Source organism: Carassius gibelio, chromosome A6 (assembly GCF_023724105.1).
Source record: "Carassius gibelio isolate Cgi1373 ecotype wild population from Czech Republic chromosome A6, carGib1.2-hapl.c, whole genome shotgun sequence".
NCBI lineage: Eukaryota > Metazoa > Chordata > Actinopteri > Cypriniformes > Cyprinidae > Carassius > Carassius gibelio.
The window spans coordinates 28,736,562-28,763,639 of NC_068376.1; the positions used below are offsets into that span (position 1 = coordinate 28,736,562).

The 27,078-nt window shown below is 34.1% G+C and overlaps 1 protein-coding gene across 2 annotated transcripts; it reads right to left on the minus strand.

Annotated features, from left to right (window-relative positions):
- Positions 1 to 329: 329 nt before the first annotated feature.
- Positions 330 to 26,158, minus strand: LOC128015987 (sodium-coupled neutral amino acid transporter 3). 2 transcript variants are annotated; one of them, XM_052600271.1, is made up of 17 exons: positions 25,986 to 26,158; positions 20,032 to 20,183; positions 19,628 to 19,648; positions 19,436 to 19,517; positions 19,151 to 19,266; positions 13,798 to 13,871; positions 12,964 to 13,056; positions 12,421 to 12,502; positions 9,004 to 9,086; positions 8,505 to 8,563; positions 7,141 to 7,314; positions 6,976 to 7,055; positions 6,800 to 6,900; positions 6,257 to 6,381; positions 4,895 to 5,039; positions 4,023 to 4,126; positions 330 to 3,654 (listed from the first exon to the last, which is right to left on the minus strand). In XM_052600271.1, the coding sequence occupies exons 2-17, from the start codon at positions 20,133 to 20,135 to the stop codon at positions 3,550 to 3,552; spliced, it is 1,548 nt and encodes a 515-aa protein (XP_052456231.1). In that variant the 5' UTR covers positions 20,136 to 20,183; positions 25,986 to 26,158; the 3' UTR covers positions 330 to 3,549. The 2 variants fall into 2 exon arrangements, with proteins under 2 accessions (XP_052456231.1, XP_052456232.1); XM_052600272.1 differs by lacking the exon at positions 19,628 to 19,648.
- Between the last annotated feature and the right edge of the window lie 920 nt (positions 26,159 to 27,078).

The window sequence follows — 27,078 nt, forward strand, 5'->3', positions numbered from 1 at the left end:
AAATCATAGTAGCACTTAAATTCTGAAATGACACTGGCATAAAGAAGCACTTGAACTACTCTTTGAAGAAACCGTAGAAACCTATTCTAATATTAAGCCCTAAGCACACATATGCAGATAAATAATATTAATAATATTTGTAAAATGCACTTAAATGCAGCTTTTGGTAACCTTTACATTTTGCCATTTGGATCTGCAAGCATCATCTTCAATTTTACCATCTTAGAAGCTTTAACTAGTCAAGTAAATTGATGTTCTAGTTTTGAGCTAGACCCAAATGTAAGTCATAATGTTATGATGGGGAGGATAGTAAATGAAAAACTCACATACAGGTTTAAAAAGAGCTTTTTATTGTCAAAGTGGTTCTGCTATTTACACTATACAAGCTAAATATGCATTACAAATAAAGTGGTTCACATTTATGTACAGTATATACGAATGCACTAAACAAACTATCATATGAATCAAACTGTATCGATTAAATAGTGTGTAAATAATGCTTTGAAAAACAAACTGGTTTGCATTTTCCTTATTGAAAGGATAAAATCCAGATGATCTGTACCAGATATGAATATAGCAAATGTTAGTAAAACATGTTTAAAGAAAAGGTATATAAACGGGGCAGCAATGAGGCAAATAACTTTTATAGAATTTTAGTCATAATCAATCTTGCATTATTAACCACCATATAAATCACAAAATTATCATTATTCAGTACCCTTGATTTTATCTTCAATCCAATGCTACTGTGGTTGAAGCTAAATATACTCAGCAAGGATATAACTTGACTGAAAGAATATTATTTAAAGAAGATTATTATTATAATATTAAAATTACAAACTAGCATTGAGGAAACTTAAAAAAAAAGTTTGAGGGCTATAACAAACACTTACAGGGCTCATTGGAAAAAAAAATAGGTAGTATCTTAAGAGTTTATAAGGTAGCTGGTTGTAAAGTGAGGCACTTTTCATTAGTATATTTAGATTTATAGTACTTAAAAAAGCACAAATTATAATTAAATGATCAGTTTCAGGGAAATACTGAAAAAAAAACAATCATTGCCATCATTGCCATGTTTAACAGTGACTCCTGGGGACCACTGGCACTGCACTTCAGTCTCCAGCATAAAGTTCAGTTTGTTTTTTTGGTTGACAATGCAAACAGAACTATGATGTTAGCTACACTTTCTCTGTCACAAATAAAAGTCAATTCCTTATCAATTTTTATTCCTGTCATTAATGTGGTGATATGAACGGCATGCTAATTTCTGTTGCAGAATAACTCATGTTTGCTCATGGTTTACCGATATCTTCCGCTACCAATCTAGCTAGTCGTCAGTTAACATAATATTAGCACAATTATTGAACAACAGGATTGCACTGCATAATATTTTGGCAGAATCTGAACACATTGAAGTTTTGAAAGCATCACACGAACCACTGATTAAGAGTAAGTTATTTCAAACTTCAAATAAGCAACAATTTTCCTTTTAACTACAAAAAAAATAATAATAATAATAATTACAGGTGTTTCATGCTTCTATATATCAGCTGGTTCATTAACTACTGCTAACACCAAAACAGGGTCCACAAATACTCAGATTACAAGAAAAGGAACTACACAGATGTGTTTTTTCAGGTGAGATATTGAGAGCAGCTTCCAAACTATATCACTTAAACTTCATTCACCCAAAAATGAAAATTTGCTGAAAATGTACACACCATCAGGGCATTCAAGATGTAGAGCCGTTTGTTTCTTCATCGGAAAAGATTTGGAGAAATGTAGCATTACATCCCTGCATGTTTATTTTGTCCAGAAGCAATGATTTGGAGGGAAAAAAAGTCTAAATGGATTTGTTTCAATTCACAAGACGTTAATTGATCAGCTGGAGTGGTATGGATGACTTGTGGATTATTGTGATGTTTTTATCAGCTGTTTGGACACTCATTCTGACGGCACCCATTCACTGCAGAGGATCCACTGGTGAGCAAGTGATGCAATGCTACATTTCTCCATATCTTTTCTGATTAAGAAACAAACTCATCTACATCTTGGATGACCTCAGTGTGAGTAAATTTTCAGTTAATTCTCATTTTTGATAATTTTCATCTTTAATATAACTGTTGGAATTCTAATACAGGGGAGATTATGTCCATTTCAAGTAAAATATAGTTTTGTATTCGTATATGAGGTCCTTGACTAGTGTTTGTATAAATGACCTTGAATATCATGACAAACAAAACCGATGAAGGACACCAGTATTGTACACATTAATACTATAACACACACTAATACTCATCCAGTGAACTGCAAAATATATTCAATACAATTAAATAAATATGTTTTTCACTGTTTAAATCTCAATGTGATCAAGGCATGCCTTGCATTCTGTCTATTGTACTTTAGGAAAACTGAAAATATACTTCATGACAGTTTGAAGGACTATAGAAATCCTTGGCTTTGGCACACTGAAATTATGCGATTTGATAAATTGTACTCTCACTTGACTCGAAAACACGGCAAGTTACCTAAAATAGGTAGTAATGCGACTCACTGATTGTCCAAAGCCCACTGGAGAGTAAACCAACTATCGATCCATCTTTACTAAACTAGCCTGCTTCATTCTACACCCAGAGAGGAATCAAAACCTCTACAATCTCCTCGTTCTATGAGCAAAGTAAAACACAGAATTACATTTGTAAAAATCTGATATATATGTGACTATTGTAGAATGCATGTACTGTCACTTAAAAGAAATCTAGAAGGATTCAACTATGTGTTACTACAGTACTTGCATTCAGTTTTGTCAAGTATAAGAGCTCTGGATAGGAAAAACAGAGAGTGAGAGATAAATAAAAATGACGACAAGTAAACTTAAGCCTTAACATACAGTACAGACCAAACGTTTGGAAACATTACAATTTTAATGTTTTTGAAAGTAGTTTCTTCTGCTCATCAAGCCTGCATTTATCTAAAAAAAAAAAAAAAAAAAAAAAAAATTATTTGATCAAAAGTACAGAAAAAACAGTAATATTTAGTAATGTTTCCAAACTTTTGGTCTGTACTGTAAGTTAAACATACCTGAACCTAATCGAGGTCTTACTAGGCATGCTAGAAACTTGCAGGCAAGTGGGTTGAGGCAAGTTGGAGCTAAAACTCCAGCCCTCCAGGACCGAGTTTGGAGACTGCTGTACTAAACCTTGAATAAATAAATTGCAATAAAAAAAATTGCCCAAATTGACAATATCAGCGCTTTCACAGGTTTTAAAATATAAAACATCAGTGTGAATTTATCAGACGTGTTTTTTCCAGAATAATGCAGTTCTTCCCCATTATCTGCTGGCAGATTATCTGTGTAAAATGGGATGTTACGTTGGGTCCCCCTCACCTTTTCCTTTCCACAGTGGGATAGGGCATCCTCCGTGTCATAACAGGCAGGAAAATATGGATAAAAATCAATCAGATCACTTCCAGTATGTTACATCACTAACCTAACATACACCTCACACTCTCATACAAAAACACACATTCATCAACAGAGTTTGTCTCCTAGTGGCCACCCATAGTACTGCTGCTGCCTGTCGTCCAATCAATGATGATGAAGCTCAAGCTCATTATCATAAACAACATGCCCAGTCCAGCAAAACAGGCAGCCTGAGAAAAAGAGAACAAGATCTTTAGTCATTAATCACATCTTTTTCTTTTTTATAAAACAACTTGGCCAAAAAAAAATTGGATTCAGACTCAATTTGTGAACTGAAGGTTTTTATAAAGAATGTTTTAGAATTATCCCCAAAAATGTACAGTAACAAATTATTTATATTATACATCTATGTATCTAATGTAAATGTCTGGAAACCTTGCATCTGTGCAGCATTAATTATCACTAATATGTTATTAAAGTTTTTGTTGTATTTTGAATTCATTTGTATTTTATATTTTCTCTTTTCAATTTAATTTTATTTAATGTTTTTATTTTTAATCACTTCTGGATAATTATTAATCATACAAACATAACTCACAAAGATTTTGGGGGTGGAGCGCATTGGCTCCTTATCCTTGGGCACAATACGGATGTAGAAGACAGCAGGGAAGATGAAGATAAGACAGGGAGCGGATGTTGCACCTGGAGGAGGAAGAACAGGACAAATGTAAATCAGCTCATCAGCTGAATCCAATTAAACCTGACACTGATGACAATTAAACATGATGACAATTAAGATTCCAGCAACGTGCTTCTTGCTGATGAAAATGAGAATGGAAAAGTTAAATGAGAACCCAGTGTTGAACAAAAACTATTTTATGGTTATCACAGTAAGACTTGTGAGTCAATGTCAAATTATTTCTGAAAGGAAAAATAGTTGTAATTTTTTTAAAGCTAATTATAAAATTGTCAAAATATCTTTAATAAATATCACAAATTTTAAAACCTGCTTCACTGCTCTTTTTACACATTTTTTATTTAAAGAATTCATCTCAAAAATAGATTTTTTTTTACATCATCATTGTAGTTTTAGATTTTAAATCCCAAAGAAAAATTCCAAAATAATTTTAGTTTAGAAACTTGAACAACAACAACAACAATAAAAGGGTTTCAAAACAAAAGGAAACATCTTCCTTCCAGTAATATGAGTCAAACACAAAAATATTGATTTAACAGCACAACATTATCTGTTCAAACAAGCAAAGGTGACGTATGGAGCTGTTCTCAAGGCCAGAGACCGTGTCAGAGACCCTTACCCACACTGAGAAAGCAAGACAAACAAGTCACGCCAACGTGAGTCTCTGCTTTGGCTTTTCTGACACATTTGAACACAGAACTGTTTCCCTCAGAAAGCACATTTGACCGCGCTGGATTTTGAGCTCTTCGTTCAGTAATGATTGAAGGACTCACCAATGATGCCAAAGATGCCCAGGATGTTGGGCGCGAAGATGACCAGGATGTTGATGAAGGTCAGGAGAATGACAGCGATGATGACGTGTCGGATCCAGTTGAAGGTTTTATTAGGGAACATCATCTCTTGAATGGCTCTTCGCACCTTTGAGAAAAAGTAGCAGAGAACATTTTATGCCGTTTTTGTGGATTTAAATTACTTTAAGAAACGTTTGAGCTCTTACTGTACAACAAGCTTAATCTGTCCCCTAAAGCATAGGCAGCATCAATTGTTTTAAATCACAATAACTGCATAAATTACACAATGTTGTTGTTTTTGCTGTAATATTCAACCCAAATGATTCATATATTATATCAGTGCTTCTCAACCTTTTGACTCCAAGGTCCCACTACTCTACAAGACAAAAATGAAGAGATAAGATATTGGTTTTCAGACATTTTATATACAGAAACTAGGAGTGGCATTATATTAAAATAATTCAATACTATAATTCCAGAAGTTTTAAAAAAATATATATTTACCAGTTTTCCAGCTGCTTGATTAGATTATTCTCTTATTCTATTTCTTTCTGACAAAATATTTTATAGTCTGTATTATAGAAATTTTCATGACTTTTTAAGATTTTACAGAACTTTTCCTGGTCTAGAAATTAAACTTTACAAATTCCTCATATATCCAGGTTTTATATAACACTGGTTCTTAAATAAAAGAAAAAATGACGAGGAGGAACAATTCACATTATGAAATATAATGTCAGCTTATCCATATCAAGAGCTTAACAAGAATAAAGTGGCAAAAACCTTGGATCATCGCAGTGTTATTTTAGTACCACTGAGATATTATTATAGTTTTTGTTAATATTTTGAATTCAAATTTTAGTTTTTAATTTTAATTAAAGTTTTATTAATTTTTTTAATTTGAAGAGTTTTACTTATATTTTATTCACTTGTCAACTTTGAGTTAACCCGAACGAAAATGAAAATTATTTTAATTTTTGGACATTTTATTTTAAATATAAAAAAAATCCATGTAAAAATCAGTGTAACACATGGCAATGCATGTTTTCAAAGTGTAGGAACATAAGAAATATAAAGTCTGTCTATATCTCAGATTTTAGGTGCTTTGTCTTATTTTAATATTCATTTTGTCTCAATTTAAGTTATTTTAAACCATTTTGCAGCCATGGATACCATTCCAATCTTGGAAGTCTCCCGAGGCAAAGGCATTGCGGTTTGTACAGTGTTTTGCTTGGTGTATGACTTTTTTTTTTTTGGAATGACACCATGTCATAAAAATGCGTGATAAAAATGCTAAAAGCAGCATAACCTCTATGACATGAGCATATAATATGTTAAACTCACTGGGAACAGAACGATGGGCACAGTCAGTGTGACAGCGGTGAGCACAGCCAAACGCACGCAGAGGATGAGTGTGTCGTAGGGGTCGATCCTGCTGTATGTGTGCAGAAGCTCGGCCTCAACTTTAGCTGTGGCGAAATCAGAGAATTCATCTACTTAGTTTGCAGCTGTAATAATGCATGCTAAGCAATACATTACATGTGCATATTGAAACATTGAAATAATAGTAATAATCTAACTTACAAAAAAGGGAAAATAGTTAAAGCATGCATATTAAGAGAATATAATCAATTAAATCCTATCCCCCCAAAAAATGGAATATGCAAACACACAGGATATGTCCTTGCTTTTAAAAGCATTTATTTTTACAGTCGCTATCAGATCTATGTGTTGCATTGCCAACCAAAGCAGAACTATATTTAATTTGACTCGCAACATAATGCATACATAAAATTGAGTGCAAACTTGAACCAAATGCAGGATCCAGTTTGTTAGTTAAGCAGAGTACTAGCAATGGGCAAATGTAAAAGTGTTAGTTAAACTTACTGTAAAACGTTAGGTATCCAAAGAGAGCAGCAAGGAAGTACATAGTGTACATGATCAGAATGGAAATGTTGGAAATGTGCTGCATCTTCTTCTGAGTTGGGCTGCAGGGAGAAAAACATCCATTTGCATAAGACACAGATTACAGTCGCAGTGCTGCTTTAATGCTGTCAACTTACTTGCGCAGCTCAGTGTAGATGGGCAGGACCTCAGGATGGCAGACGAAAGCGAAGGCCAGGATGGGGATGGTGTATGCGGTCTGTGGGACAGAGTGTCTTTTTGAAAGCATTCAGTAAAATATGTAATTCTGAAAACAAAAATGTGCTATTCTCTGAGTGTAGTACATGTGTGTTGACGGTGAACATCTGTGGGCTGCAGTGGGAGTCGTCCACCATCACATGTCCGTTATGGTAAACGTGGGCGTTGTCCACCGTCACGTTTGAATGAGCCTGTGCCAGCGTGCTATTGGACGAAAACTCCTCGAATGGGCACAGGATCTGGAACTTCTTATAAATGACCTAACAATACGGCAAAAATGATAATAATTAAATAAACAAATAAATTTTACACACACACACACATACATATATTACATATATATAACATTATGGAATTTCAAACTTGTGATCATTGTGTAGAACTTTAAAAAGCCATGCAATTTGTTTTTAATATTCAAGCCTCTAATGGCTACATTTCTTGTCGGCTAACATGTCCAAAGAGACAAAGACATATAAAAATACAGCAGGTTAAAAATAATGATCCCTAACTTTAGGCCAATAACCAAAAACACGAGAAATTCAACCATTAACTTGAGTACGTTCCGTGTGTAATTCCTTAATTGCCGCAAACCAAATGGACATAAATAAAAATTACAAAAAAGTATGTGTCATGACATAAATACGTAAATACAAATATAAAACAAAAGAAAGCCCATTTTTAAAATGTTTGTATATAATAATGGAATTTTGATCTAGTGATCAGTGTTTTGAAGATGAAAAAGCAATGCATTTATTGTACGTATGTCCCCTAAATGCAATAATAAAAAAATGAATGAATAGCCATTTATTACATTTTTGTTTATAGTTATGAAAATTCAATTTTGTGATTGGTGTTTTGAATTTGAAAAAAGGCATCCAGTTGTTTTTTTATTTTTTTTCAATATAAGCCCCTTAAATGGCTGTATGTCTTGGTGACTAAATTGTCTAAAGACATAGAAATAAATGATCTTCAACAACAGGTCAAATTGCAAAAACAGAAAAACGTTATTCTTCAGAGAGCCAAATACACACTTATGAAACATTATAGAGCATCATCATATTATCCCGAGAGAGTGTTACCAATTAAAACCAATTAAAAGCCTCAGTCGTCTTCTTTTGAAGTCAGTCTGAGTGAGTGTTTTATGAGTCAGCATTGCTGCATGTAGATATGATATAATATGTACACAGTTTATTGCTTCCTCTGGGGAAAAATGTGCGGGCGAACGGTTATGTGAAGCAGAAATATGTATGAGACACAGGGACAGGAAGGTGGTGAGTTTTTATATTAACTGTATTTTTTTTTTGTATCAAATAAATTATTTATGGATGTCGTTTCTTTAGAATAACTTACACTGATGAATCATGCTCAATAAGACTCAATAAGTGATTTTTGTTTTCATATGAACTTAAATAATACCTGATATACAATGATGATGATGGCAAATACTTACTGCACTGAGGAAGAAGACCATGCAGCTGAGTGAAAAACCACTGGTGTAACCAAGGTAACCTGAAAATGTAAATATAGTGAAGCACGTCAATATGGCGTCATGGTCCAATTGTCAATCGACATGCTGTGAATCCCTGATCCGAACTATAAATGCATGAGCGCATGAGCTTAGAGAAGCGCAGTGAGTTATCGCTCATCTCAGGAGCTAATCTGTGCTGACAGAGCTGACCAAACTCAAATACTGACATGGTCAACTTGATTCAATTACTATAAAAACGTCAAAAGAACAAAAACAGAATTGTGTTAAACCATACTGCTGCTGTCAGATAAACAGGTGTGCTGAATTAGTTTAGCTTATTGATTGATTTGATGACAGAATGTGCTTTTAAAGTGCTTGAACCGATGCTCTGTAATATGAACAGTCTATTCATCTGGGTTAAACGTACACGGAAAGCCACTTTCATGATATGAGATGACTGAAGTAGAAATGATCGACTCACCCAGCTGCTTCATTAGAGCCAAAGGCAGGATGACCGAAAGAGACACAAGCACCACCAAGTAGTTTCCATTGAGATACCATTGACTGGAAACAGACAAGTCAACAGATGTCAAATTCGAAGCACTAGTCAAAAATACAAGCTTTTCAAAATTTATTGGCAACATTGTTCATTTTTACATTTTTTAAAGTGTCATCAGTTCAGATCAGTCATTTTATTTGTTTAATGCAACAAATTACTGTACAACATCAAGCTATGGCACAATACTGTAAATAGTTGGTCACCATTATGGTGATTAATGTTATTAATGTGAATTAATTTTCTCCCAGAAATATAAAAATGTGTTATATAAAAAATTAAATCATTACTTGCATTCTCCACTATATGTGGCAACAATGTGTAAAAAATGTAATACTTTATGCTTACTTATTTAAAAATCTGATATACTGCTGTTCTAATGTAGTATAATTTTTTTGTTTTAAAAAAATTAATACTTTTATTTAGCATAGATGCATTAAATTGATCAAAAGTGACAGTAAAGACATTTGTAATGTTACAAAACAATCTATTTTAAACAGACATCGTTCTTTTGAATATGCATCTTTGTTACTGCATCATATTGATAATATTCAAAAAGGTTTCTTGAGCAGCAAATCATCATATTAGAATGCTAATAATAAATGTTGATGAGAAAATCAGCATATTAGAATGATTTCTGAAGGATCATGGGACATTGAAGAGTAATGATGCTGAAAATTCAGCTGCGCATCACAGGAATAAATGACACTTTAAACTATATCAGATTAAAACAAACAGTCATTTTAAAATCATTTTTCAGAATATTAATGTTTTTACTGTATTACAAATAAATGCAGCTTTGGTGAGCATAAGTGGCTTTTTTCAAAAACACTTAAAAAATTTACCAACCCCAAACTTTTGAATGGTAGCATACATCCATAGGTTATTACATTTGCTTACATTTTAATAAGAGTAAATGAAGCATGAACTAAAAGGTCAACAAAATAAACCAGTAAATAGTAAAAAAAAAAAAAATACAACCATATTTATTGATAACTTTCAGTGCCTGTTTTAAAGCCAATCTATCTTCCGGTCTCCTTTTCTGTTACTCTGCCTGTGTGTCAAACTAACGTCATCATCACTTGTGTGACTGTGGAAAACACCTACACTGTTCCGGAATCAACCTGTCTAACTCTGATTCCAGCCTGAGTCTGTGATTCTTGTGATTTATGAGACAGCATGTTGTATTTGCTGTGGACGCGACACACACCATCTAACAAATATAGCCCAGAGCTGAATGCAACATGGAGCAGTTCCCACTCCTGAACTCAAGTAACCACACACACACACACACAGAGTCACAAGGTGTTACGTAGTGTGTAGGTCCAGGCCTGGATTGAGACTCCTCTATTTTCAGACCCTCTCCGCACCTCCCTGCTTGTATTCAGACACTTATGGGGAGGGTTGGCGTGCCAATGCTAGGCCCTCTCAGACTATCTGTAGATTACTATATGTGGGAATGAAACATCATACATTATATATGCTATCGGGGCATAAACATTCCTCAGCAAAAGACCATGTGCAGATATACTATCTATGATTTTACATGCCGAATTCTGCATAGCAACAGACAGATAGATAGACAGATAGACAAATAGATAGATAGATAGATAGATAGATAGATAGATAGATAGATAGATAGATAGATAGATAGATAGATAGATAGATAGATAGATAGATAGATCAATAAATAGATAGATAGATAGATAGATAGATAGATAGATAGATAGATAGATAGATAGATAGATAGATAGATAGATAGATAGATAGACAGATCTTACTTTTTTGAATAAAATGTAAATAAATACAAATCATTTTCAAAAAAATGTATAAAGCTGAAATACAAATTTTACCTAAACTTAACAAAATTTAAACTGTTAGCCTTGGTAACAAACTGAAATAAGTAAACGAAAAAATAAATAAATAAATAAAACTAATAAAAACATAAATGACAAAAGAACATAACATATTAATTAAACTTAATGTAAAATGAAAACTGAAATTATATAAATAAAACCAAATTCAAAATATTAAGAAATAATACATTAGTATATAAATAACAATAACATGAATAAAATGCATGGTGACTGCCTATGCAAAAAAGAAAAAAAAAAGAAAGACAAAATCATATCTGATATTTTTGTGTAAAATATTGCCAAACAAAACAATACTAGAATTGTCATCCAGCATTAGGTGTGTACATTAAAGTGTGTGTATTCCCTATGTTATGGGGACTAAATAAGGATAGAAATACCAGTCAAATTTTAACTTTGTGGGGCCGTTTTTCATTTTTGCAGAAAACTGCTTATAAATTACACAGAATGAAGATTTTTTTGAAATTCTAAAAATGCAGAATTATTAATGCGAAGTGTAGGTTTAGAGATAGGGTTAGGGTATATCCCCATAATTATAGGAATACCAATGTGTGTGTGTGTGTGTCTGCGTATAGAAGCATCACTTAAAGTTGCACCTGGTCCTAAAATTATACAAAATCTCTCAGTCAATGCATACTGTTAAAACTGAAGCACACGCCTCCATCTTTTCACAATTTCTAACATACGCTGACCTATTCAATCCAGTACTGAGAAGTCTCAGGAGCCAAAGCCTGTGTGAGCATTACAGTCATCATATAAATAAAATCACCATGCCCATCTACACTTTCACTCTGTTAATCGGAAACCTTCATACCAATCCAGGTATTTTGAAATACAGCAGACAGAAGATTTTGATGATTAACCTTTAATGACTTCAGGGGCTTTAAAATAAAATTGTGGTTTTGTTGTGCATATAATATAATAACAGTCATAGAAATCTCTTCTAACTGCATTTGTTTGCTTCTTACAAACACACCACGATGAGTCTGTTTTCCACACAGTTTTTAAACCTGATAAAACATGCTAAACTAGGATCTACCCTGAGAACACAAGCAGCTGAATAAAGATATAACCCAGCATATGTTTTCAGACGTAAGCAATGAGTTGTGTCTACTGACGATACGCTTGTTTAAAGCAGCTGTCAAGCGCAGAAGGACAGGGGTGTGGTGGGAAAGACATAGCATCAGCCAATCAGCTTCCATTCTCTTATTAACTGCCCAATCACAGTTCACAGATCCTACCACACCTCCCCTAGATGCCAGATTGAAATTTTTGAGTGTTTGCCCTGGTGAACGACCCCAATGGTGACATCGTCAGCTGATAATGACAAGTACATGTCTATACCAGTGGCTTCAGAGTCAGCGCATAACAGTCAATTCATTCATATTTAACTGCTAAAGTGGACTGTTGAGGAAAGCTCGGGATTCTCTCATTTCATTTCAGCATTTTACAATGTAAGAGTACTTACCCTGAACTGGTGTCTGCTTTCAAAAAAGCCTGCAGAACCAGTGGGAACTCTGACTTGACGATGTATAAGTAACTGGACATGGCTAAAGCAAAGACAAAAATGAGTTCATTAGAAGAATCTCATTCAAAAGAAAATAACCGTCAGGGTTCTATGCTTCTTGTGCTTGCTGCACTCAGCTGGATATTATTTGTAAATAACTATAAATATAACTACATAAAACAATTAAATATATATATGTCGCTAAAAAAAAAATGTGAGTCCAAATGATGTCAAGAAGAGGCAACAGTAATTATTTTGGGGTAAAACAACATGGAAATGTGTCAAAACATTCATCCAAATATACAGTGTTAATCATTAGCATAAAACAAGTTTCATAATTTTGTCAAAAGTGTATAGATGAAAGCACAGGTAACTGGCAAATCCAGAGAGGAAACTCTAGAAATGAATGAGAAGAGAAAAGGCAGGAGACAAAGACCTGTCACATCTATAAAATATATCTATCTATATCTTGGAAAAAGTCAGGTTAGGCTAATATTAATTTACCTCCAATGTTTTGAAGGGTGATTGCTATTCCGGCCGCCATCTTCCCTGTGATTCCAAAGGCCCTGAACCCCAGCTGTTCATAAGATCTGATTCCTGGAAACCAATGTCAGTAAAACATGAAGAGAGAGACAAATCTCACCACCGGAGCCAAGTTTCCACATAACACTGCATCTCATGTTATGATTATCTTTGACTGCGTCACTGGAGTTTAACATGGAAACTCAGTCAGAAGCTGAAATGTGTTTTCAGATCACAACAATACACTAACAACACCCTCAACTGCACTGCAAGAAATGTCACAAAACACTTGAAAACAGCATCAGAAATCAAGAGCTCTTTATTATAACATTTATTATTAGTGTGAAGCTAAATATTACAGTTATGTGTTTAGCATTAAGAATGGTGAATAAAATTACTGAAAAAAATATTTTGGTATACAAAAAAATGTGTGTGTGTGTGTGTGTGTATGTGTGTGTGTGTAACTGTAAAAAATATTAAATATAAAACTAAAGTTTTATCATGTACACTAGTAATTAAATTAAATTGGACAGGCCAATTCATCAATACATTTAACTATTTATTTTATTATTAGCTAATAGTGCTAACTTCAAATTAATTGGCCTGTCTGATTCAATGCATTACGTTAAAAATCCTTCCTCCAGTCTAACTATTTTTCACCATATTTAACTATTGTTATATTTCAGAGAATTTCTGATCAAATTACAATAAAAGAGCCATTCATTAAGTTTCTGTGAGTTAACTTTCATGCATCTGTCCACCTGATGAGGACATGACCATACAACACACTGATGGAGCAAATGTGTCTCATCTTACCCACAACACCAGAGGACTTCAGCAGGAGGTGAATAGAATAGCAGGAGAGACCAGCTACAGCCGTGAGGAGAAACCTGAAGACAAAATACAAGCGTCACAATCACTCCACATCTGTACAACACCATCTACACCTGCTAGACCCTAATATGGAAGTTCCTCTGGTGGAGGTTAAAGGAGAAGTTCACTTTCCGAATGAAAAAATGTTGGGATCTGAACAGTTGATGAGCACCATTGACTTCTATAGTAGAAGTATACTATGGAATATATACTATGGAAGTCAGTGGTGCTCATCAACTGTTCAGATCTCAACATTTTCAAAATATCTTCTTTTGTGTTCAACAAACACATGCAGGTTTGGAACAAGAGGGTGGTGAGTAAATGAAAGTGAACTACTCCTTTAATGTACTACTTTCTACGTTTAACTGACCTTTAATCTAAAATGACCTGCAGTATTAGGTGTCCAGTACACATAGTTAAGATTATAAACTATCAAAAAACCCCCAAATATAATCTAAACTCTATTGCTGGAGTTCAAGTGCACTGCGTGCATGTGTCTTAGATAATAAAAGGTCTACAGTACTTTATACTTCAGATGTATGACTGTTGTAGAGTAAGATTTACTTCTGAATGAATCTTGGGAAAGTGCCGGTGTTTGTGTTTGTGCTGATAATCTATTCTGTGAAACCCTGCAATCAAACACACAATTTTACCATTTCATCCCACTCTTTTCTCTTAGCTTATATAATGGAAATTTTGAGAAAGGCAAATCTGATAAAAGCTTTATCAACACAATGGTGGAAAGTGATTAGTGTGCTTTCAGAAAGATGCTTCACCCCAGGAGGCAAACTCCTTCAATTTAATGCATTGAAATCTATTTAGATGACAAGTACCTGATAAATGGGCAGTAAATAGAAAGAGGTGTGAAATAAGCTCTGGAACGACTCTATTCAAATGTTCCCATGGACTATTGACTTCAACAGCTGCCTATCAATTGAGTATGCAAGAGAAAGTGTTCTCAATAGCTGTGCTCTGTTTTACACACATCTTCAGAAGAATAATGTGAATATGCATTGTCCATTTCTGTTCATGCATTTATCTGACCATTAACAAAAATGTTTATTTATCAGTATGTATATATAAAGATTGACTCGAATGCTAGGTCTAATTATTATAGAGATTGTCTATCTAATAACTTAAAAAACCGTACTTGCTTTAGATGGTATATCTATGTTTATCTGTATAAGTGCTAGATAAATATTAATATTTCATGTGTTAATATTGTAGTGGGGTGTGTGTTGTTGTTGTTTTCTGAATGATGTGATTGTTGTTGTCCTCATTACATTAGTCCTCTTATTAAAAAAGCTCATGCATAAAGACATTCAGAATATTTTCAGTTTAGGAAATTCCACCGTTTTTAATAATATTCAGAATTACCCATCATCTGATAATAATTTTCAATTACAAAAATCACACAATTCTCATTAAAAAAAAAAGTTTTTGATAAAAAAAAAAAAATCAATCAATCTATCAATAAAAAAAAGTTTTAGCAGTGTTATTTAGAATCTCTTTTACTTTTATTTTTATATTTTCAATATTTCATTTGTATATTTGAAAATAATGCTTTTTTTTTGCAATATGATTTCTTTTTTTTCTTTTATTGAATATGACCAGAACATGTTCTTGCCAGTTTTTTTGAGATTCACAATTTTTTTCCAGGTTTTTCCAGGTCACGTGTAATTATTATAGACTGAATGCTTCATATGAAGGTAAACATTTTAAAAAGTGTTTATTTTATTAAACACCTTTTTTAATGAATGTGATTAAAAATGTGGATAATTATGGTGTCCCAGTATGGAATTTGTGCTCTGCATTTAACCTATCACACAGCACACACAGCAGTGAACACACACACACACACACCATGAAGACACACCCGGAGCAGTCGGCAGTGATTTTTGCAGTGGCGTGGGTTCGGTGCCTTGCTAAAGTTCACCTCTGTCATGGTAAAGAAGGTGAAAGAGAGCACTGGTTATTACTCCCCTCAACATCAATCCCTGCTGCTACTGAGACTCCAAACCTGTGACCTTTGGGTTACAAGTAACCATTAAGCCACAACTGCCCCAAAAAGGATAGGTCTGTCAGTAGTGGGAAAGTCTAACCACAATGTAAGTCAACTCCTCCTAATGACCACAGAAAATGTATTTTCACACTTATATAAGGCTTGTCTTTTGTGTTGAGTAAAAGTAAAAACACTGGACTTGATCAAACTGCCTCCTGAGAGGGATGCGTGCAGTACACACCAAACTGAGGTTAATGATTTTCTTGTTATTTACCCGGAAATAAGACTATGTTTGGAGGACACAGTCTTGGCCTGTTGGGTAATTTGATGAGTAGTATTCAGTTCGCTGTAACCTGACGGGAGCTGCAGCCGCCTCAGACGGCTCTCGCTCTCCTCCCCCAGTCAGACCGAGAGGAAACCAAATATGAATATGCTATATTTGGACGGGGGAGGGGGCCCTGAAAAGAAGGACGTGTGTGGAGAACGGAGGAGGCGTGGCCAGCTCAGGTCATGGCCTTTCTAGGGCCGTGGACAGATGAGGAGGTGGAGCTAACTAATGGAAAATTTTAGGAAGGAGGAAAATAAAGAGTAAACGGCAGGTCATACAAACACATTTTAATATTAGATAATCAATATAATTTTGTATGTTTCTGCATTTGTATATAATAATAATAATAACAATAATAATATATATATATATATATATATATATATATATATATATATATATTAGTGCTGTCAAAATTAGCGCGTTAACGCATTCGATTAATTTGAAATATTTAACGCGTTAAAAAAAAATAACGCAATTAACGCGGTTGCAGTTTTTTTTTATTTCCAGTTGTGGCCTATGTGTGTTCAACGTGCAAAGAAATATGGATAAGACCAAGGAAGGACTTTTAGACGGAAAGTTTCAGTATAAAACTCTGCCAGATTACTCTTCAGTCTGCCACAAGAAACATTACTCTTCATTTAGTCTGCCACAAGAACCAGCAACATTAAAATCATGAACTCAAATGTCATTGTTTAAAATAAAAAAAAACAATGACTGTAACAGTGCGGAAATCAGACCTTTCTGTAACGCTAACGTTAATAAGCTTAAACGAAAATAACGAAATAATTGTGTAGCGGAGTATTTTTTGTACACAGTGCCGCGAACTGTCAATCACTCCTGTGCGCGTGCATCACTGTCCTCCTCGCAGCTGCAGCAACTTGCGCTCTCTCTCTTCATCAAGCTTTAAAACAAAAAGGGGACAAAAAGATCATATTGTCTTTGTGCATAGGCTATAGATTAATTACATAAATGAATATCTAAATTTGTGCCTTGCCGTCTACGGTATTTTTTTAGAACTTAGAAAAAAGATGCTGCAACCAATGAACAGCCAGCGGGGGCTGCAGGACGACTCAACCTCCGCAGACAGTTTGTAATGTTTATCAGACAATAAATACTCAAGATTTTGCTTTAGTATAACTCACAACGAGTTTCACACACCTTCTCCGGCCACGTTGAGTTGTTGGCACTTAACAGTGGGAAAAGCGACACATGCGCTATTCACTTGTATAACTTAATGGGTGAATGGGTAATGTAGTTTCTGCTCTGGGTGGGATGAATTAGGAAGCTTGCATTGTGAAGGGCGCTCATAAAATCGGCAGTGCAGGTAAAAGACTAAAACCTCTATTAAAACAGATGTCCAAATGAGCGTACCGGTACAAGCACGTTCTGGGCGCACGGAGAGGTGGCTGTACGCTCAAGAGCTATATTTGGAAGTGGCGGTACTGAGTACTGGTGTGTACTGGCCCACATGGAAATCATTTTTGTTTTTTATTGGCATTGATTGTTTTGAAATTCAAATGGTACTTACATGCCTCTGTTTTTATTTCTGTAATAAATATGGCTTTCAAGCCAACAGTTAATTTGGAGGATATTGATGGTTTATTGCAGGTATGTTGTTTACATGAGAAAATCTGTTACAAGTTAAACAAAAATTCCAATAAACAATCATATTTTGAATTTAAATAGTTTCTTTGTCTTGAGTTTACATAAATTATTTACATTTTACATTTACATATCCAAAAAGTTTCAGTCTTTTAATTGCGATTAATCGCGATTAATCGCGATTAATTTTAAAAAATTGTGCGATTAATTAGTTAATTTTTTTTAATCGATTGACAGCACTAATATATATATATATATATATATATATATATATATATATATATATATATATATATATATATATATATATATATATATATATATATATATAATTATCATTTATTAATTATATATATAAAAAAGTAAGTAAAAAAAATTATATAGTTTTGTATTTATATATATATATATATATACATATATATATATATATATATATATATATATATATATATAATTTTTTTATATTAATATAAAGTATCAATTTAAATACAAAAATATAATTTAATCTATAAAAGTTCAAACACATAAAGCAAAAGGAGGTATAGTTCAAGATAATACATTTAAAATAATATTTTTTGTATTGTATTTATATATATATATATATATATATATATATATATATATATATATATATATATATATATATATATATATTATTCTAAATATATATTTTAATTATTTTTATATTTGTATTTAAATGGATATATTAAATGGATATTGTTTTGTGCATGCGTGTTTGTGTGTGTGTGTATATATATATTTAATGTAAATGTATACAAATTAAAAAAAAAATTTTTTTTTATTATATATACACACAAATGTATTTATTATTGCAAAGTAAATATAACAAATATCAGCTAACTGTACATTATCCCTTTCTTTAAAACATTTTAAAAACCAGCCTGATAAAACATAATAATCTTAATCTAACTGACTAAGTTTGTCATCATTTTTATCTTGCAGTACCTTAAAAAAAAACACGGGCCTGATGTTTTTAGAAAAAGCCAAATGGTGGTTGACGTGTCATTTAACAGAATGCAGGGGGCAGATCTTTTCCATAGAAAACCATTTCTGGTATACACAACCAACATTAACAGCCTCCAAAAGAGAAAATTCAAGTAATCAAGAGCATGTCTGGAAAAATAACACATGTAAAAATCAATGCTTTAATTACCACGGTAATTAGACAGCCAGTGGTCTGCCAAATGCTTGACATTGAGATGAAGTGAAAACGCTGATTCATTGAGGGCATTTGCATGACTATGAGATGATTCAGCGATGCATCGCATCAGCACATACAACAATCAATTATTTTTCCAGCCAATCTGTCATTAAAAGGAAAATGAAGGGATTTCACTTACAGGAAAAGCAGTATGCCAGTATTGGCCATAGCGTAGGCCAATCCCAAAATCCCACTGCCCATAATGGCATTGCCCAAATTGAAGACTGACATGCCAAAAGAGGTCTTCCCCTCAAACTAAGAGAGGAAATGAAATTGATGAGCAACTAAAACAGAGACAACAGCTGCTACAACAGCTAACCGAGAACATCAACACAGTCAAATCTCTCAGTCTGAAAAATCATTCCGTTTCTGACTGTGATAGGCTTTCAGCTGAAAGTTCACGGCAAATGTTGCACATACTTACATCAGTGAAACGTGGCTTCTTGCCCTCACTGTTAGGCAGGAACTCAATGTTCTCAGCAAGTGTGCTGTCAGGATCATCAAACCTGTTGGAAGGACGACAATTGACATTTAATCGACAATGATCTTGCAAGGTGCATCAGTTCATTTTCCCTAACTGCAGCTAACAGTCATTTGTTTCTTGTTAGTGACATACCTGCCATGATGGATACCATTTCTGAGGGATGATGATAGAGAGTGTGAGAAGGTCCATCATCGGGCAAGAGTGGAGAAAGGGTAAACATGCACTTAGACAAGTCAGCACACCATGCAAGGAAATAAAAGTGATTTGAGGAGTATTTTTGCATCTATAGTCCTCAGTACAGAAGCACAATGACACAATAAAACTGATGGGTTTGTAATGTTCTGATGGGCTGGTGGAAGGCAGGGAAAATGCAATGCTAAAAATCATGAAAAACCAGTTGAGAACCATTGGTCCGCCACGCAAAAGCAAAACTTCCCGTTATGTAGACACACATGCAAGGAACTTATCTTACAGTGAATGACAATGAAGTTTTTACAGATAAAACTGAATAACTGAAGTGATGCATAAGTGCTTACTGTTCTTCCTCCATCATAGTCTTCATCGGCATGCACATCTCCTCTCCCAGGTCTTGACCTTTCCCATTGGGCAGAATACACATTTCTGATCTAGAAGGTTCCATTGTGGAAGTATTTGATATCCCAAGTGTGAACTGTCTGATACCGAGTTGCTGAAAAAGATAAAGATTTTAAAATATAAAAAAATGCAACTATGTCAATATTCACTACATGCATTAAAAACACCTCAAAATCTGTTTCTTACGTCTAGCTTACGTCATTTGAAACCAGTGTTATATTAGAAACATGGAAATACTATTAGTTTTTATCAATATTTTGAACTAGTTTTCAATTTTGGATTTTGTAGTTCAAGTTTTAGTATGTAATTTATATTAGTATTTTTTTTATATGCCTGTATATATATATTTTTTTAGTTTTAGTTATTTTAGTGCATGAAATTAAACTAAATTAAATGTTGGTTTGGAAACTAGCTTAAATAAAATAATAATATTTTTGTTAACTGAAATAAAGCAGAAACAAAATAAAAATAAAAAAAATAGAGGAAAAACCTACAAATTACAAATGTTTCCCTGGCAACTAACTGAAAAAAGTATGTAAATTATTAAAACTGAAATAATAATAAGATAAATAGAAATCTTAAAATACGAGAACTAATAAAAATGACACTCACAACAAAATTCCAAAACCTAAACAAAGATTAAAAGGAAACCGGAAAAAAAGGTAATATTAAAAGGGTCATATGATGCGATTTCAAGGTGTTCGTGAATAGATAAGATGCCTAAAGTTGCAAAGTCTCAAACCCAAAGAGATATTATATTTAAAAGTTATGTGATGTAATGTGTTTATGCTGTTTAAGGTTAAAAAAAAAACAAATCATTTTCCATATAATGAACATCATTGTTTCTCCTCTATGCCCCGCCTTCTGAAACGCGTCAATTTTTACAAGGCTCATCGGTCTGAAAAGTGAGGTGTGCTCTGATTGACCAACTATCCAGTGCGCTGTGATTGGCCGAATGCCTCAAGCATGTGATGGAAATGTTACGCCCCTTAACATAATATGCCGTCTCCTAGGCCAGCAGTATGAGACACAGTCCAGCTCCTCTACTCGTGCACATCCCATCATCGGTTCTCTTTTAGCAGTTCAGTCGATTTACTGTTAGGAGTAACGGAATAAATCAGGATATTGGTTTATTTCGCATCACAGGGAGTGTAAGGCAAGTTTATAAACCAAATAACTTCAGTAATTTGTGGCCTAGTGCATATTGGAGACCTGAACCATTTCAAACGATTCAGTTCAATTTGGTGAACTGATTCAAGCGGTTCATTAAGATCTTGTTCAGTAGAAAGATACGTTTGCGATCCTGACATCACTAGACAAGACAAAACTGATAAAACCCATTACAAACGAGGCATTTGTTTCATCCAGTTAAGGTGGAACTCGTGTTTGAATCATCAGTGGCAAATTATTGAAATATTAATAATGTACCTACAGGCTGCGAGTCAGAAGCACCAGACTGTCCTTGCAACTTTTAAACTGCCCCACTTTTTAGAAACAGCCTTTGTGCCACAGATGCATTGTAGGCTAATGGTTCAGGAAACAGTCCTCATCCTCCATACAATGCGCAGCACACTTCTGAATATTTGGGTTGGACTGTTCTGGAACAGTGTTGAAATACACCTTAACCACTGATTTCTAGTCATGTTCTCTTTTGGAAGGCCAAACAAGTAGTTACGCCTTCACAACGAAACACACAGTGACTCCACAACAAGGCAGCGGCGGCAACAGCGAGAATAAAAGTTATGCCTTCTTTCGTTGGATGAACATTTGGGCAGCGTTATGCAAATCTTCCCACATGGTGATGTAGACATGTGGGAGCGTGTTAGAATGAGCCATTTTAGGGGGGCGTGGCTTAACTTTGATAAAGAATATCTCTTTGGATTTTATACTTTAGTCTTTGCAACTTTACAGATCTTCTTTATGCACCAAGAGCTTGTAACACTCCAAAGAGAAAATAAAAATTTAGATTGCATTATATGACCCCTTTAAGACTCATCCACGCCCTCCTAAAATGCCTCGTGTAAACACGCCCCCACATTTCTACGTCATTGTGTGGGAAGATTTGCATAACGTCACCCAAATGTACACACAAAGAAATAAGTCATGACTTTTATTCTCGCTGTATTGTTGCTGCTGACCCATGTTGTGGAGATGCTGTGTGTTTCGTTGTGAAACCGAAGCTACTTTGTTTGGTCTTCCAAAAGAGGACATGACTAGAGATCAGTGGTTAAACTGTATTTACAAAATTGTTTCAGAACAGTTCAACCCAAATATACCTGTGTCTGTGTGTGAAATGCATTTTTCTCAAGGACTGTTTCCTGAATCTAAAGGAGTAGCCTACAACGCCACCTCGCTTTTCAGACCAATGAGCTTTGTAAAAATCGACGTTTCAGAAAGTCGGGGCATAGAGGAGAAACAATAATATATGTGTTTTCTTGAACCTTAAACCACATAAACACATTGCATTACACCAAATACACCAAATAAAGTTATTTTTTAGCAACGTCATATGACCCCTTTAAAAAAAAAAAAAGATATAAAAGTATTACAGGTAATATTTAAAAAAATATAATACTATAAGAGTTAATAGGCAGTTGGCTCATCTAAAGAATTGGCAACTAAAAATTCAACAGGATAATTCAGCGATTTAGTGACTGGCCTTATATCAGTATCACCCGAGTCCTAATTTACATTTATGCAAGAGTCTCTACACACTCCCTGCAAAGATAAAGGCTTAATAACATTAACAACTTCACCGTTTATTTTATGATTGTGGATTTTAGTCCAATGAACTCTGGAAGCTGCAGGAGAATGTGTAAAACAGTAGGGCCATTGAGACACCCAGCTGTCATGATATATTTAACACAGACCGCTCACAACCACAACCAGAAGCTCTCGTGAAGAACTGCACAAGTGTGTTCGTTTACAGCCAGGAAAGTCTTGAGTCTAGTCCATTTCCTAATGAGACTGATGCAGACTTGAGATTAAATTCAAACACTATTAAAATTTAAAACCAGCAACATAATGAGTCAGAGTGGCGTGGAAACTTTTTAAAATATTCTGTACTTCATTAGAAATCATACAATGGTGATGATTTATGTGATCTTAAACATCAAAGTTGTTAATACTGTTTAAGATTTCAAATAAATGCCATTCTTTTGAACTTTATATTCATCAAAGAATCCTGAAAAAAGATGTATGCCTTTACATAAATACGAAGCAGAGCAACTGTTTTCAACATTAAGAATAATCAGAAATGTTTCTTGAGCAGCAAATCAGCACATTAGAATGATTTGTGAAGGATCGGAGTCAAAATTCAGCTTTAATCACAGAAATAAATTATATTTTAAAATGTATTCAAATAGAAAACAATTATTTTAAATTGTAATATTATTTCTCAGTTAAAAGTTTTTTTTACTGTATTATTCATTAAAAAAATACAGCTTTGGTAAGCATAAGAGACTTTTCAAAAACATAAAAAAGATCTGACAAATTTCTTGTTTAAGTTTATTATCATTTTAGAATCAAAACAGAATAAAAACTTTACAGTCAATTAAAAAAACATATAAAAGTGGAACAATGTACCGTCAGACAAGCTTTAATCCAAAAGAAACCCTTCCAAATAAACACCCGAAAACTTTTGATCAGGCATTACAAACAGCAGCACCTCTTTGGGGTCCAGAGCGGGTTGCGTTTGAATTCTGGCAAGAGCTTGAATTTCACATGACGATGGTATGTGAGGCATGGAGTCCCGAGGCTGCCTGCGATACGTGATTTTGGCAGCCCTAATGCTGCTAAATGTCGAGTTGACCATTAAAGAAAACCAGTTGTGGCCAAGGTCATTAAAGATGTCTATTTGAGCTGATAAATTTAGCAACTCGGTGAAGCACTTTGGGATGGAATACAGGTCAGCTAAGTCTTTTTGCAAACATAGGAAGGACAATAGATGGTCATAAAAAAAATGTAGCATGTAAGAGAGCATTATAATAATAATCAGCAACATGTGGTTACAAAGTGGCCAGAAGGCAATCATAGGGTAAATGTACCACAGCTAACTACTTTTGAGATGAGCGAAATACAATAACTCAGTAATAAGAAGACCTGTCATGCTCTCTCCTCATTTTCATCATCCCTCGCAGCTGTTTCACACAATGCACTGTCCTTGATGACCATTCAACAATGTGCTGCCTTATTGACATTCACAATGATACCGACATCACACTGACCAACACCTCAAACTAGAGCCATGACACAAAACCAGATGAACCCCAGCTTCTAAAGGACACATTTTACAAATATGCCATGCACAAAAATCACCGATGACTTTTAAGAAGTCTCTTTGAATCTATTTTATTAGGGTGCAGAGATGGAATAAATTATATACTGACTTAATTATTTGTTCCTCCAGTCAGAGGCCGTTTCCCACACCACCAAAACTAGACAGACAGACAGATAGATATACCATGCAAGTGTGTTTTTTTTTCTTACTAAATCTTGTTTCATTTAGAGAAAAAAAAAGTCACATTATGAAATTAAAATGTCTTACAAATGCAACTGACTATGGTTGTGATATATGGTGGGAACTATACCACAAGTATGGTATGGTGATAAAAATAAACACCAAAAGATATTCACATGACTGGTCTTGTGACTCAAAAACACATGGTAAAGTCAAGCTCAGGCTTACAGAGAGTAACGTCAATCTAAACGAACTCCAAGACCTCCCTCAAATCAGACATGACTGCCGTCCTACAAAATCATATGTTCATCTCTGGCCTTGGACGTGTTCTCTGTCAGCACCAGCCCAGAAGGTCTGACCTCACTGGACGCAAATGTTTACATCCAGGAAAAAGTTTGAGGAAGGGATAGAATTGGTCAAGCACTTTGAGCTGATGTCACGCATTTGTCTCTAGAAAATTCTGGGATGTACTCACAGTCATCGATTGTAAAGGTTTCCCAATGAAGTTCACTGGAAAACAGACCTTTGCCTCATCGAACAGTCACACCTCTCTGGATACTGGCTATGAAAACTATTGATTGATTGTAACTGTCCATTCACATTCAAAGTGCGTCATACTGCATTGCCCCATCCATTCAAACATGACAAAATCAAAATCTGACATTTGTGCCAGAGTTTTAGTCTGCTTGTGTAACTAATGTTGGGACACATCCAAAATCACAATTACTTTTAGTTTTATAGTGTACCTTCTGCTGATTTCCCACTTTCTCCATGACCTCTGACCTCTCGTTTACTTGTCTGCTGACCGACCATAAGGTCCAGAGAACTCAGAGATTCAGAGCTGAAATGCTAACAGGCCATCTGCCATGCCAATATTCAGTGCATTGCCACAAATAATTCATTCATATTACACATATATATATATCCCCCTGAGGTCAACAGTATGCACCTTAATGTGCCACAATGAAGACAGAAATACATCAAACTACTTTAATTATTTATATTTATATATATATATGTATAATAGTTTGTTTCTATTATTATTATTATTATTATTTATATAATTAATCAATATTATTGCCAGTCCACTAACAGTTGTTTTTTTGCATTTTAATTGGTTTCTTCTGAGTAACATATCTGGACAATAAAATGCGCGAGACGTCACTGACTCATATACAAAGTAAATAGAAGAAGGTATAAATACATTTTACCATAAAATACGGTCCAACTCTCTAAGACCATGTCAAAGGGAGTCAAAAACTTTTTTTTTTTTTTTTGCATCCACTAAAAGGGTATAGAGTCCATTTCCCCATCAAATATATTGAACTCAAGTACATTCTTTCAAATTTTCGTTTTCTGATTTTTAGAATTATGTATCTCTTAAAGTACTTAAAAAACAAATAGATCACATTTTACCAATAAACATTTATTTCTTACCGGTCAGTGAGCTCCTAGATTCAGAGTTCTTCACAGGTTATAATGAGAAATGATGTTCTTAAGTTTTTAAAGCTTTTAGTTTCCAGTGTTTCGGCTGCTTTATGTCCCTGTAGTTCTTCTCCTCGTGTGGTTTGACCACAATAGAAACAAAGCGCGCCTCTCAATGCTTTGAGAAATGAATTGTAGAAGGCTGTATGGATGAGTGGGGGTTGTTTAGGCCCCGCCTTCTGTGGGGTTCGTCCAATAACAGCCGACGAGACCCTCCAGTAGCCCCGCCCACTTCTTCCAATGGGTCCATGGAGACTAAATATATTGATATGCTGTTGAAGAAAAACAATTATAAAGGAAAACTGGTGGGTACACTCAAATAGAAAAATTATCCTTTTTCTTTTTTTTTTTTTTTTTAAATGTTTTTTTCATAATATATTTACATTTTATTTCAGTTAGTATTTTTTGTACTTTTGTGTGTGTATGTATGTATATATAGACAGGTGGAGTAACACCTGTCTAAGAGCAAATATATTATAGTTGATCTTATTCTAGCCATATTAGATTCTTAGAGGACTCTCATTTAAATAAAATAAAAAATTCTAAAACAAAATTGCTTCTTAAATAAAATTTTCCTAAAATGACAAAAAAAATTTTTTTTTAATTAAAATTAATAAAGTACATAAATTAAAAATATGAAAATTATTAATAAAATCATAAATACAAATTTAAAAATAATTTTAAATTAAATTAAGTTTATTTATTTAATTATTTATTTTTAATTGAAACTGTAATTTTTAGTTATTAAACAGCACAGCATTCAGTTATGACTCTAAAGTACATTTTTACTAAATCTTCGGAGATGATAACTGCAGTGCCAACATACCCCTATAAAGGCACAGATCTCTCACCCCGTATACCTCTATCTGTGTGTCCATTTTCACATTAGATAGGGATGAGCCATTTAACAATTCAGTGAAAGATCTGCTGGGGTTCAATATGGGGTTAAATATAGTGGTGGAAGTGTGTGTGAGGTTAGCAGAGGTAACATGGATCGAGCTCACCACTGCAGCTGTTCACCAACACTTTGGCTATTTGTGCCATG

Excerpts from the sequence above, each read along its gene's own strand:
- LOC128015987 (XM_052600271.1), bottom strand. The coding sequence starts at position 20,135 with ATGGAACCTTCTAGATCAGAAATGTGTATTCTGCCCAATGGGAAAGGT. Across the intron at positions 13,872-19,150 it reads ACTGGCATACTGCTTTTCCT|GTTTCTCCTCACGGCTGTAG; the intron begins GTAAGTGAAATC and ends TTTTGTCTTCAG. Across the intron at positions 7,315-8,504 it reads TGGTCTTCTTCCTCAGTGCA|GTCATTTATAAGAAGTTCCA; the intron begins GTAAGTATTTGC and ends CCGTATTGTTAG.